Genomic DNA, 13,742 nt, shown 5'->3' with positions numbered 1-13,742 from the left:
GCGATTCGCTTCTGGTCAACATACTATACGTATCATTCGGCTATGGGATTACTTTTCTGGTCTAACAAACCCTCCTTTTGGCCTTAAGCCAATAGCATCATCCAAACATCGCGTCTTCATCGGACCATGTGTCCAATTCCGAACTACCCATGCCGCTATCATCGTCCTCAGAAATATTAATTGCCATAAATTCATTATTTCGTTTTCGTGTTTTGTATCATCACTTATCATACGAGGAGGAGGTTTCATACTGATCGCATGTACACACATTTGGAATTTGGGAGCAGAGGACTGGCAGGCATTGTATGCAACAGCAAAATATGAGGATCCCAAATATCATAACCAAGATTGCAATTAGTTTCCATTCCCAGGATCGTAGCAGTTCCCAGATCCATGAACTTATATCTAGATTCCAACCACCTGTGGGGACATGAATTTCGGAGCTTAGGACATGTAATTTCTTAATTGCTTCAAATATCGTAGAGGAGGAGTCACTTACAAATACACGGCATGCTGATCCCACTCATTTGCATACAACTCCACGATCAGCCAAAATATCAAGCACCATTCTATTCTGAAATGCAACTAGTCTAATTGCTTTGTTTCCAGTGTCATATTATAAAGTATATCAGTTGTTCCATTTATCGTTTTCTCTAACACCCTGGACAGTTTTCTTATATTCCATGAGTTTATTGCTTGTCCCCAAAACGGTATAAATGATTTCGCTGTATCCCAGCAATCTGCCCAGAAGTATCATCTCGTTGTGGCCGAGATCTAGATATTTTTGCTTCATCAGAAATGTTGGCAAGAAATACACCAGGTAAAAGTATCCCTAAATAACAGGTCCCTTCCCAGTTTCTAGGTAACCATGGATAAGCCTGATCTCCACATACAAAATAGACAGATCCTCCTATATACAATGGCTTCTCTTCTTGTTCAAGCACAGCAGTATTCATACATCTAGTAAATGTTCCCACTGGGTGAGAACCCTTTTTCCTTAAGCAAAATGGTCAGAATGTGGACTATGATTAATAGTATAGGAGGGAGGCACAGCATCTTTGTTTCCAACCGGAGCCATTTTAAAAGTGATTAGGGACTGGTAAGGTCTTGAGAGCCTATCTACTGGACTTGTTGTTAGTTTTTATTTTGCTTCTGCTTGTAAACACGCTACAACCCAACGGTTCCAATACCAATCTTCCAAATTCATTTATATTTGTTCCATCAAATTGTTCAGTGACGCTATCATTCCATTTTCCGAAAAATAGCGCTCTTAATAATGCATAACAGGCTGTATTAAGCGGCAAAGGATGTACATACCAACCCATTCCTCTTTCCCCGCGCTAGGGTAAATGGGAACAAACCCAACAATTGGACCTATTCAAGATAGTATGGGTCATATTCATAATCAGCAGTAAAGTGTTATTATCGTATCCTTTTCTATGTTTCACTTCTTGTGACAGAAGAGTCTAAGAGAGGGGTGCTCCTAGTAGGAGCATTGATAGCTGACAATAGAGAGTTTAAGGGATGCATAGTCTCTAGGTACCATAACATTGGGATCAGTGTAATCAAAACACAAAGTGGTATCATAAACAAAAGCACGTTATTCTTTCTAAACAAAGTCTTTCTTGGAATAGACTTAATGTCAATCTTTGTATCATCAACAGCATTAGTGCAGGAGGGAGCAGGAGCGAGTATAGGCATCGTCTGTAATGTTTATTTCAGGAAGTTTTTCAGCGTCCGTCGGAAAAGTTCTCCACAGCAACACACTTTATCAATAAAAGTTCAGGCCAATCCAGGTTAGCCTGCTTAAAGATGACAGCAAGCTGATTAACTTCACAGAGCTCCAAAAAGGCAGGAGCAAGTATCAATTTTATAGTGTCGGTACCATTTGCCCCCGCTTGTTCACGCCAGGTTGCAAAAAGGCCTTCACTTTCAATGGTAGCACTGCAAAACCGCGTGTCAGAGCTCTCAACTGATACAGCTCATAAACTCATTTTCCCTAGGCCTCCGTTCCCAGCTCCGTCCGGGAGCTAGAAACAAAGGCGAAACAAAAGCTGATCACTTCCGATTTCGTGAATGTAGATTGTACCTTACAGCTCCAGGTACAGTGTGATCGATGAACAATGCCCTCTCATCTCCAGATGCGGGATCGGTGCCAATTCGTGATGCAATGAGTGATAATAAGGCAGCAGTCGAACAATGTTGAGGCAACACCGGTCTTCCGATTTTCATTGCAATCTCCCCAGGCCCTTTCTCGGGCTTAGGAAGGACTCCTGACATGGATTTGGTGGTGATATCTTTGTGATCAGGTACAGCTGTCTTGCTTTCGACATCAGGATCATGGATATTTCTCATGTGGCAAAGGAAACCACTCTTTTTGTGTATGTTGCTTGGATCCAGTGTTTTCGGCCACTCGGACTGCAGTGTGCGTGGCCAGTAGCACCTGAAAAGGTCCCGTCCAGCGCGGTGCAAGTGAAGATTTTCTTCAAAAAATGTTCACCAGAGTCCAGTCACCTGGCTGCAGACAATGTCCTGGGCCTGTATATCTGACAGTAAGAGCCTCCTGCACCTGCTGATGAATCAAACGCAAGTTTTGAGTCAACTATTTACAGTAATCAGTAAGCAATGAATACTCAACATCCCTTAGTCATTTGGGACTGGGCACATTCCAGACATTGGATGGTCTCCCCATAACAATTTCAAAACAATTTTCTTGTTAGAGCTCATGCTTTACCGGTTTATATTGAATGTGTCCAATATATGATTACACTGTTTGACTAACTTTAGTAGTGGACTTTTGTCCAAACATTTGAAAGTGTGCAGGGGACGGGAGGATTCCTAGGTAGAATCTTCTTTCTCTCAGTGTCTTTTGTAGGGATTTTGTGCCAAGATCTCAGTTCCTTCCCTGCACCTAAAATATATAAGTTATACTCTATCACCAAAAAAAAAAAACTTCCTTTACGATTGGTGTGCACCGCTGTCCAAATTCTACTCTTCAAAACACCCAAAGCACATCCATTATTTTCATGCACAAATAACTTAAAACTCTTGTCATAATTTGGCGTGCCCAAAACTTGAGCTAAACACAATGCAGCTTTAAGCAGATCAAATGCTTCTTGACATTCCTGGTTCCATGGCAAAGGTAAGGTAACATCCTTCCTTGTCAATGCCACTGTTGGTTTCACAATTATTGAAAAGTGAGCGATCCACTGCCTACAATATGAAGCCATGCCAATTAAAGCCCTGACTTCTTTCTGCATGTTTGGAATAGGCATATCAGAGATGCTGTCTATTCTTTCTGGTGTCAATCTTCCCTCCTTCGAAAGGAAGTAGCCCAAATAGGCCACCTCCTTACGACAATACTAGAATTTTTTTAACAATGCCTTGTGACCATGTGCCGCTAAATGTGTCAATAATGCAACAGTGCTTTCTTTGCAAATGTCTTCTGAGTCTGCTGCTATTAGCAGGTGATTAATATATTGTAACACGCACCCTGATGGTAATTCAAGCATGTCTAGTTGTTCTTTCAGTGCTGTACTGTATATACTCTGACTTTCAGTGTAACCTTGTGGAATACGTGTGAATGTAAATGAACGTCCTAGTGTAAAAGCAACCAAATATTTACTATCTGGATGCACTGGAATACGAAAAAATGCGTTTTTCAAATCAATAACACTAAAATATGTTGTGGAGGATGGGATCAGTCAAAATTGTCGTCACATCCAGGACTAATGGAAATTGCGGATCAACCACTTTATTCACTCCATGTAAATCAATTATAAAACGATAAGGTATATCATTACCTCCTTTTTTGTAAACCGGAAGAATCGGACTGTTGCAAATACTACCAGAAGTTTCTTCAATTACATTTCTCGTAATCAATTCTGATACAATGCACTTCAACGCTCTTTCTCCCTCAGCCGAAATTTTGTATTGCGGAATATGCAGTAATGTAATTCCTTCTTTCAAAACAATTTTTACTGGTTCTACCTTCAAACAACCAACATCATTGTCATTCACTGGCCATATACAAGCCGGTACTTCACTCAATTCAGTTGGTAGTGGCATGGATACGAATTGCGATACAGGTGTCTTTTGTGGCGAGATTGTCAAATACACTCCATCAGAAGAACAATAAATGACCGCATTCAATTTTTTCAACAAATTTAATCCCAACAAATTTTCACCGCAATTTTTCGTCAAAAGAAATGGGCAAGACTCTGTAAATGGACCTAGTGTTATTGGTATTGGTTGTGAAACTGGGCTAATTACTGGCGTACCAGAGAATCCTACTGAGACATTTCTATGCCCTGACAGTGGTATTTCTGGAACCCGCTGATGGAACATTTTTGTGCACCTGTGTCCACTAAAAAAATGTGCTCCCTATTCCCAACCTTCATTTCTACGTAGGGCCCTTTCTGGTCCACGGGAATAGGTACTGGTTCCGACCCCTTCTTTGGGCTGTCCTAGTAGAACAGTACATCATCAGATGTAAAATCGCCAGAGTAATATGCATTGGTCTGATTAACAAAAAAATGTCCACCATTCATGTTGTTTCTTTGTTGATTCTGATTACCCTCATTATCCTGAAATTGTGGCACCTTTTGATTTCGATTCTGCCCCAATATTCCTGAACGACCTCTATTCTGTCTTCTCGGAATAGTCCCATTTCTATTCTGTATCTGCGGGCACTGTGCTTGCCAATGGCCTTCTTGTCTACAATAGGCACATTGATTAATACCTATTGGACCACCCTTGCATATTGACGTTAATGCAAATTGGACTCTAGACGGTGCGTTCCCACCACCTCTATTGTTTGCTTTTTGCTGTAACAATACTCTTAAATCTCCTTTATCCCTTAGTTCCTTATCCTTTCCTGAATTTACTCTGTTCTCATAATATTGGGCCATATGCAATACTTCACTTTGTGATTTTGCTTGCCATGCACTTTCAGATGTCATTATTAAAGTGTGAATTTTCGATAACCCTCGCACAAACTTGACAATCTCTTCCCAGGTTCGGTACTTAGATCTTGACCACTAAAATCTGCAAATACATCTTCAAACCGATTAAAACAATCCGTTGCTCCTTCCAATTTGCCTTGTAAACAAGCAGTCAATTTATCCCAAACTATTCTTTTTTCAGGCACTAAAAATTTCAATTTCTCTACTATTCGCGATGGTAAAGCCAACATTACTTGCAGTGGCTTTTCTCCAGCCCGTCTCCCACTATCAATTTTAATCAATTTCTCCCATGTATCGCCTAACATTGGCGCGTCATTTATATTTCTAACCTGCTTCCATAAATCCCAGGAAACAATAAATCAATGTCACTCAGTGTAAAAACAGATTAATTTAAAACAGATTCAATTTCCTTATAGAATCCTGCCGGGTTTTTTCTAATGTCGGGGACCGTCTGCTTTATAGTATTTACTACTTGCCTAGAAAAAGGGACATGTACAAACTGTGCGATATGAGCTTCTATCGTTCGCGCTGGAATTGCTCAATCGGCAGCAACCTCTACTTTCAGGACAAACCTGGGAGGCACCTCCCTCATGGGTAATTGCAAAGTAGGGGATTCTATATTCGTTTGTCTATTAAGCAACAAAGCTAGATCAAGTGAAAAAGCAGTCGTTCCAGTTTCAGGTGAAAATGCTCTTTTATAAATTGTCATTTAATCCGCGGGACAACACATCTTATTCTTCATACATTCACCCTGTAAATACTCCACCATAACTTGTAACACCTTTCTCTGCATATCTGGTGTATACTGACTAAACGTATCATGCACTTCAATCGGAGAAATGGCAGCATCCGTAATCCATCTAAGTGCATCTCGCATACAAATTCGCATCTCTTCACTAACCGGTTTCAACGGCGGTAAAAAACGTTTCTGAACGTACGACATGCGGTTCATCTTTTTTAATATTTCTTTATGCAATCGATCAAGTTCTCACTTGAACACAAATATTCGCCCTACTTGTTCTCGTACTTTCGCCACGTTATCTTGCAAGTTCGAAAGAACAACCAAATCACGCAACTCTTGCGGTGCCACCGTATCAGTCAAATCACTCCATATTTTAACAAGATAATCCCCCATACATTCTAACATTACCTGTTGTTCACCAAGGCCTTTATGAACAGATATGGAACTTTGCACAGCAACTTCATTGTCATCATCAATATACGTTTAGGCCCACTCTTTCAGTTCTTCTTTCCTTCTCTTGCTAATCATGCTACGAGTCTATCTAATACTTCCTTGTGCAGGCCCCATTTCTGTAGAACTGCCTGCTAAAGCGGATAACTCATGCTCTGAAGGCGGTGGAGGAAATTATGTCACAGGCACAGTGGGAGAGGAATTGCTTACTGCAGGTGTGGATGGAATCATGTAAATAAGAGGTACATAAGGAGGAGGTGCAACTGGGTCAGTACTTTCATGTTCACTTCTTCGCTCATTTAATATGTTTATTAGTTCATCTGATGTATGCAAATCTTGTCAAGGATATATTCTGTAAATCAAATTGGAAGGCCCTATCCATGTTCCTAATGGCTTCTGTCTGCTGGTGCTGATCAATCTGTAGCGCTTTCTCTACATTTGTTTTATGTCTACGTGTGTGTTTCTCCCTACTTTTCTTACGGAGACTAGCTTCCTTCCTCCAGTCTCTTACGTTGAACGCTTCAGGTCTGGCCTTTTTTCGTAGCAATACTGATTCTAAGTGTTCTATACGTGCTAATTAGAAGCTCCCATTATTAGGCCACTGAAGGTCTGATGCACGTTTGGGCTGCCTTTGCCAAACCGCATGAAACACTATTGCCCCTATTCTACACTTTATGTACATCTCATGTGCCGGCGACCCTTCGGGTGGCGCGACCTGGCCAGTTTCCAAAGATTGTCTACCGCAGTGAAAACATCTCACTAAACAGGAAGACGACTTCCCAGGCATGGTTAATGCTTACCCTTTTCTTACCCTGGGCGTTTGAACTTGTAAGTGCAACACTCGACCAATATCAGGACGTTTAAGAATCGGGGCACGACTGACCTGATTAATCAATTCGTCACGCGTTAAGCGGTGGGCCGCCTATGGCATGTCGCAGGCTGGATCTTCTTCCCCATCGCCGCACCTGTCGAAAGTGACGGGGGCACTAGTGATGACCAAGCATCTGTACCGGATGCCATCGACCTTACGACGGACCCTAGGACTGCCATGCCCGTAACTGACCCATCCAGGCCTGGTGCAAGTCACGCTACGGGGACAACACCCGACGAAAGGGGCGTACATAAAACACACGCTAAACACACAACCCCCTTCCCCAATTTTGACGATTTCGTCGAAACGGGTGAAAGCGCCAACAGGACCGCCGAAAATTTGGACGGGATTTTCTGATCCTGCAGATTAACAGCCTTCCCCGCATCCGCAGCAGCATCTTGCGACTGGGCCTTAATCACATTTGGCCGGCGAAGCGCACTCGTCTGACGCTCCGACGCCCCCTATGGCCCCGGTAGGACAAAAATCTACCGTTAGGCCTTCTAGTCAATCGATAGTTGAAAAACCTACCGCTAGGCCTCCTTCTACAGCTAGGCCTCCTTCTACAGCTAGGCCTATGGCATGCCCCGATTCGCCAGACATCGCCGAAGTTTCACGAGAATCACTTCAGCAGTGGGGCTGATGCCTAAGGAGTCGGCGAAACACAAGGAGCGTGCTGTAGACACGTCTGAAGATGCGCCACAGCCCTCCGATGCTCCCGAAGACTGAGGATAGTCAGGAGCCTTTGTCTAGCACTATTACTATTACATTTCGGCACCAAAGGCAAGAAAATGAAGATTTTGCACCTTTTGCACCTTCTGGTTCATATAAACGGACCAGGAAAACATGTGAAGGGTGCATGGACTGCCTGGAAAGGATTGTTGCTTTCAGAGCACCCTACACCCAAGAGACCTCAAGAGGATTCTCTTTCTGTGTCAACCTTAAGGTTCCCTGGAAATTTAGAATCTTCTCAGGACCATTTAATTTCTGGCCACCCTGAAGATGAAATTAAAATGGGCACATATCAAGATATTTATGATGAGGAAGAAAAGACCTTCCTACAAGACTATACTGCAGATGACCAGGCGGATGCCACAGACAACTGGGAGGACACTCGCCAAGTTGAGACAGAGCCATGGGCACACTACTCCCAATCAGGACACAGATGTCCTGTGTGTAGACTCCCCTCCTTCCACCACGGTCCGCCAGGCGTCCCCAACAGACGATCAGATGGCCTTTAATACAATCTTAAGGAAGGCAGCGGATCACTTTCAGATCGCCACCCAAGAAGCCATACCTGAACAAGATTTCGTGGAGGACATTCTTAAAGAAACCCCTCTCCCCACCTCCCCTCCAGTCAAGCCATTCCTCTCCTAAATTCCATTAAGAGGAAACTGTCTCCTTCTCTTGTCACACCATCCCAGACCAGTCAATCCAAGGGTGGAGAAATTATTTTGGCCTTCGCCTACTGACCCTCAATATATTAAGTCACGCCACCCCCGATACCCTAGTGGTTACCACCACCCGGAAGCGGGCGGGAGTACCCCTTGCTACGGGAGAGGCACCTCCCGATAAGGAGTCGAAAAGATATGCCTTGGGTAAACTTATTACCACGGCAGCTGCCTTTACAACGCGCGTAGCAAACTCCGCTTTGCTTGCCAGTTATATTGATGTGCAATGGAACCTTATACAAGAAGCTCTCCAGGAGGTACCTGAACCGGCAAGATCCAAATTACTCGCCATCGTGGATGAGGGCAGGCAAGTCAATCAAAATGAAAGAAATACTCTGGATACTGCGGAGACGGCAGGAAGATCCCTGGCTCAGGGCACTCTGCCTAAACAGCACGCTTGGCTCCGAAACTCTGGCTTCAAGCCGGAAACCCAAGCTGCTCTTATTAACAAACCTATTGAAGAGTCGAATCTCTTTGGTAAAACAGTCAACGAGGCTCTGGAGACCGCCGGTCCTTTTGTGGCCAATCCTGTTCCGCCCAAAACATCTACCACACGGGAAACAACTGGAACTCCAGTCAAGCATCCAGCACCCCCGCCAACTATCCACCTAGGGGCCAGTGATGCTGGAAGGGCAGAGGCCCCAACTCCAGGGGTACTACAGCCTCTGGTCAGAAAGGACCTATGGATCCAGGTCCTATCCCATGTCTCGCCAGTCGGGGGACGCTTAACATCTTTCCTTTCGGCAGGGGAGGGGATTACATCAGACCAGTGGGTTCTAACGACGGTCGCCCATGGGTACTGCGTGGAATTTGCCCGGCCTCCACAGTTCAGACCGCCCAAGACAAGACAGCTGGCGCCAGATCTGAGAATCCTGAAGCAAGAGGTGGAAGCACTTCTGGAAAAGGACGCCATAGAAGCCATCCCTATTCTTCAGGTAAACAAGGGTATTTATTCAGTGTACTTGCTTGTACCAAAAAAGGGCCTCCCCATGCGCCCTGTACTAGACTTGCGCCCAGCGAACAAGTTTGTCAAACCTCAAAAGTTTCATATGCAGGAAGTAATTCCACTGTTGTTCGCACATGATAGAGGACAAGCACTATCAGTTCAAAGTACTCCCCTTCGGCATTGCCTCGGCACCAAGGGTGTTCACGAACGTCCTGGCAGTGGCAGCAGCACACCTGCGCAGACTATCTGTCCCGTCTACCCTTACCTCGATGACTGGCTCATAACAGGAGACATGCCTAAGAAATACGCAGAAGACAATAGACAACCTGTTCAGTCCAGGATTCTCCATCAAGAAGAAATCCAGCTTAGACCCCAGTCAAGCCAGACAATTCCTAGGTGCTCCGATTCAAAGGAGAGTCTTGTCTTCCCCTTCAACAAGAGGGTTCAGAACATGCTTTCTCAGATCCCTCAATATGTAGCCAGTCGGGAAGTGACGGTACGCAAGGCTATGCGCTTGCTAGGTATGATGGCGTCATGCATTTTAGTTCCCCACACGCGGGTGCGCATGCGTCAGAGTGGCTCAACAGCCAGTGGTGTCAGGCCAGCAGACAATGGGAAGATCTGGTAGTTGTCTCGCCAGCCCTCGTTCTCTCTTTGCAATGGTGGTCGAGGGGAAAACCTCTTGAAGGGGAAGACCTTCACCACCCCCGCAGTGCAAACCACTCTCACGACAGACGCATCGCATGGGTGGGGGGGCCTCGCCTACTCCAACAGACAGCGCACAGAGCGTGGTCCCCACAAGTAGCATCCAACCATATAAATCTGTTAGAGCTATTAGCAGTATTCAAGGTACTAAAGGCCTTTCAGACTCAACTACAAGGGAAGACAGTTGGTCCTGACAGACCGCACCACCGCCATGTGCTACCTAAACAAACAAGGGGGCACAAAATCTCCCGGGCTCTCAAAGCTGTCCCAAAACATTTGGATGTGGGCTCTCAAACACACGATGTTCATGTTGCCCAACATGTTCCAGGGGAACTCAATCTTCTGGCGGACGTGCTCAGCAGAGATTTCCCACTGCCTTAGAATACGAATGGCATCTACACAAAGACATAGTCTTCAACGTCTTGGCAGAATGGGGCTTCCCAGAGATAGATCTGTTCGCTACTCGGGAGAACGGCCAATGCCAAGACTATGCCTTCAGGTATCCCCAGAACTGCTCCAAGGGGAACGGACTCTGGATAGCATGGTCAGGGAAACTTGTCTATGCTCCCCCTCCCCCCCCTCCGACTCCCCTTCTCAACAAGATAGTGCACAAGATGCACCAGGAACCAGTTACCATGATACTGGTGGCCCCCATGTGGGCACGCCAACCCTGGGTCACTCCTCTAATGGAGATGTCCCTCTACCCTCCCCGTACAACATGTCTCAGGACGGGGGGGAGACCCTACTCCCATGCCCACAAACTCTGAACTTAGCGGCCTGGCTCGTAAGGTCAGAGTTTGGATACCTTCAGCTCCCTCAGATGCATGGACATACTCGGGGAAGCTAGGAAACCTTACACGCGCTAGTGCTATGCCAGTAAATGGAAACGCTTTGTCATCTGGTGTAATACCAAGGGCGTCAATCCCATCGATTGCTCACCTACACACATTGTACTGTACCTAATCCCATTTGTTAGACTCAGGACTGGTCTTCAATTCCCTAAAGGTTCATCTAGCTGCTCTCTCAGCCTACACTACATCACAACAGAAAGTGTTGTGGTGGAAAATACCGTTTATTAAGGCTTTTATGGAAGGGGTTAAGAGAATCCACCTCCCCATTTCTCACCTAGCTCCTGGATTGGATCTAAATGTGGTTTTAACCAGACTCATGGGATCTCCCTTTGAGCCAATGCATAAAGGAAGTCTAAAAGACCTTACTTACAAGACGGCCTTCCTAGTGGCTATCACTTCTATTAGAAGGGTTAGCGAACTACAATCCCTTTCAGTTCTAGACCCTTTTGTTACAGTCCACAGGGATAAGGTGGTTCTGCGCACTCATCCCCGATTTGCGCCCAAATTCATCTCGAAGTTCCATGTGAAGCAATCGATCGAACTACCCACTTTCTTCCAGAATCCCACTAGCATGGCCGAAAGAAGCCTATACACACTAGATGTGTGCAGGGCAGTCATGTTTTACCTGGAAAGAACAAAACCATTGAGGAAGACAAACCAGTTTTTCGTTTCAGTGGCAGCTGCTAGAGAAGGGGATCCTGTCTCTAAATCCGCTATCTCAAGGTGGATTGTCAAATGCATCACTGTTATACTCTTGCTATATGAGAACTGCCCTTCAAGCCTAGTGCACACTCTACTCGGGGCACTGGGGCTTCCATAGCATTCATTGCAAATGTTCCCCTCGAGTCCATTTGCAAAGCGGGATCCTGGAGTTCTGTACACACCTTTACAAAACACTATTGCCTAGACACTCATTCTAGATTTGATTCTCAGGTGGGACAAGCAGTATTAAGACATCTTTTCTCTACTGTTCCTTCTCATAACCCACCTCCAACTCCAGGTACTGCTTGCTAGTCTATGCACAGCATGTGATTCTAAGCAGATTAACAAGCATCAGAAGACATGCATTACTCACCGTAATAGCATTTCTGATGACTATCTGCTTAGATTCAGATGCTACCTCCCCGCTCTGGGTGGAAGCAACATAGACTTCTTACTTTCTCTCTTCATATACTCACTCACAATAGCCTGGGCTCCCTCATGGCAGAAAAAAATACATCGGAGGGACCTCCGCGCGTGAGGGATTTTGGGTACACTACACGGCACGATAGGGATTGTGTGAAAGACATGGCTATGCCGACGTCCCCTTTCGGTCCCCGAAAGAGAAGATGCAATACTCTGCGGTTACCACTCGATGTCAGACCATATGCACAGCATTTCAATCTAAGCAGATGCAATCCTCGGAAATGCTAGTACGGTGAGTAATGCATGTCATCAGTGGTCGAAGTGGGCGGGAGCGGTCGCGAGCGGTGCTCCTATACTTCTTTTAATTAAGTTTTACTGTTCCTATACTTTTATTTTAAAAAGAAACCGTTCCAGAACAATTTCGTTTTAAAATAAAGGTGTGGGAAGAGGTTGGCACGTGCACTTTCAGTGCACTGCACAGGACGTTTCCTTAAAGAGCAGGCGCGTGTGTTTTGGGGTTTTTATTGTGCATGGGAGGGGCGTGGCGATGGGGTCTGTGGGGAGCGGTGCAGTCCAGTAGGGAACATAGCTCCACTACTTCTTTTCGTACACTTCGACCATTGCATATCATACGCTCTTCCCCCATTTGCTACCCAGAGGAAAAGCCAGGCTAGTGTTAAAGAATGTTAGGATAGGAAGGGAAAGTGAATAGAAGTACTATAATAATGACAAACAAAATCTTCAAAGAGTAAATAAAAAATACTGTTAGAATTTCCCAAAACTGTTTTTGGCTATTGTGCAATTTACTCTTGTTAATGTTACCGAGCGGAGCAAAACAAATCTGCAAGTATTTCTTTTTAAGATGGAGTCTAGAACTTTTGGTCTGTGCTCCCCTAAGTGTTGAATTACTGGCCAGAGATATGCCTGTGTGGATTCTCTGTTTTGAAGGTCTCTTTAGTCTTTCTTCAATGTATGCAGGGTACAGTGTTGTAAATTTAACCCAGACATAAGAAATTAGTCTTACTGCAGAATGTTGCAATATCTATCTAATCTTTCATGGACATCCTCCTTTCATATTTCAATGTTTATTTGGAGTCCTAGCAGAATAAGGCAACTGAGGAGGATGAGAATCTGCAAATATTGAGTTGTGAATCACATGTTAGTTGACCTATCAAGGGCCACAATATGACATTGAGGTCTGGAATTATCTGGCTCAAAGGTTTAATCAATATTAGAGGAGATAAGATTGCATGGATGCGAATTGTTGCATGTAAGCAATCTTCCCTTCCGTATTGTCTGAAGAATCCCTACAGTTCTTAAGTGGAAGAGTCTAGCTCTACTAGTTGTCATCCTCCCTCTTCCATATCTATTTTTGGAAATGCAAACATTAAGCCTGTAGTTTATTTATCCACTCCAGACACAGAACCCTTCTCTTTCTCTTTTCAGGGGATTTGACATTGGAAATCATTTCTGTGAATGGATGTACGATTACACCTATGAGAAATTTCCATTTTTCAAAGCAAATTTTGCAAAGTACCCCAGCAAGAAGCAACAGGTAGGTGTATACATTTCAATACTGTAATCACTATCTGGGTTGTTAGTGCTTTGTTCCCATGTCCCTTTCCCATGAAAGAAATGTA

The 13,742-nt window shown here is 44.5% G+C and overlaps 1 protein-coding gene across 1 annotated transcript in view; it reads left to right on the top strand.

Annotated features, from left to right (window-relative positions):
- The window catches only part of LOC138503959 (choline kinase alpha-like), a 233,403-nt gene that overhangs the window by 90,369 nt on the left and 129,292 nt on the right, over positions 1–13,742 (top strand). Inside the window, exon 9 of the mRNA XM_069624094.1 lies at positions 13,549–13,657. Coding sequence (XP_069480195.1) covers positions 13,549–13,657 — 109 coding nt within the window. The remainder of the gene's footprint in view (positions 1–13,548; positions 13,658–13,742) is intronic.

The sequence above is a fragment of the Ambystoma mexicanum genome, chromosome 11 (genome assembly GCF_040938575.1).
Source record: "Ambystoma mexicanum isolate Mex_15411 chromosome 11, UKY_AmexF1_1, whole genome shotgun sequence".
Taxonomy (NCBI): domain Eukaryota; kingdom Metazoa; phylum Chordata; class Amphibia; order Caudata; family Ambystomatidae; genus Ambystoma; species Ambystoma mexicanum.
Note: the sequence above shows the minus strand (reverse complement) of the source record. Positions and strands in the feature narration are given on the sequence as shown.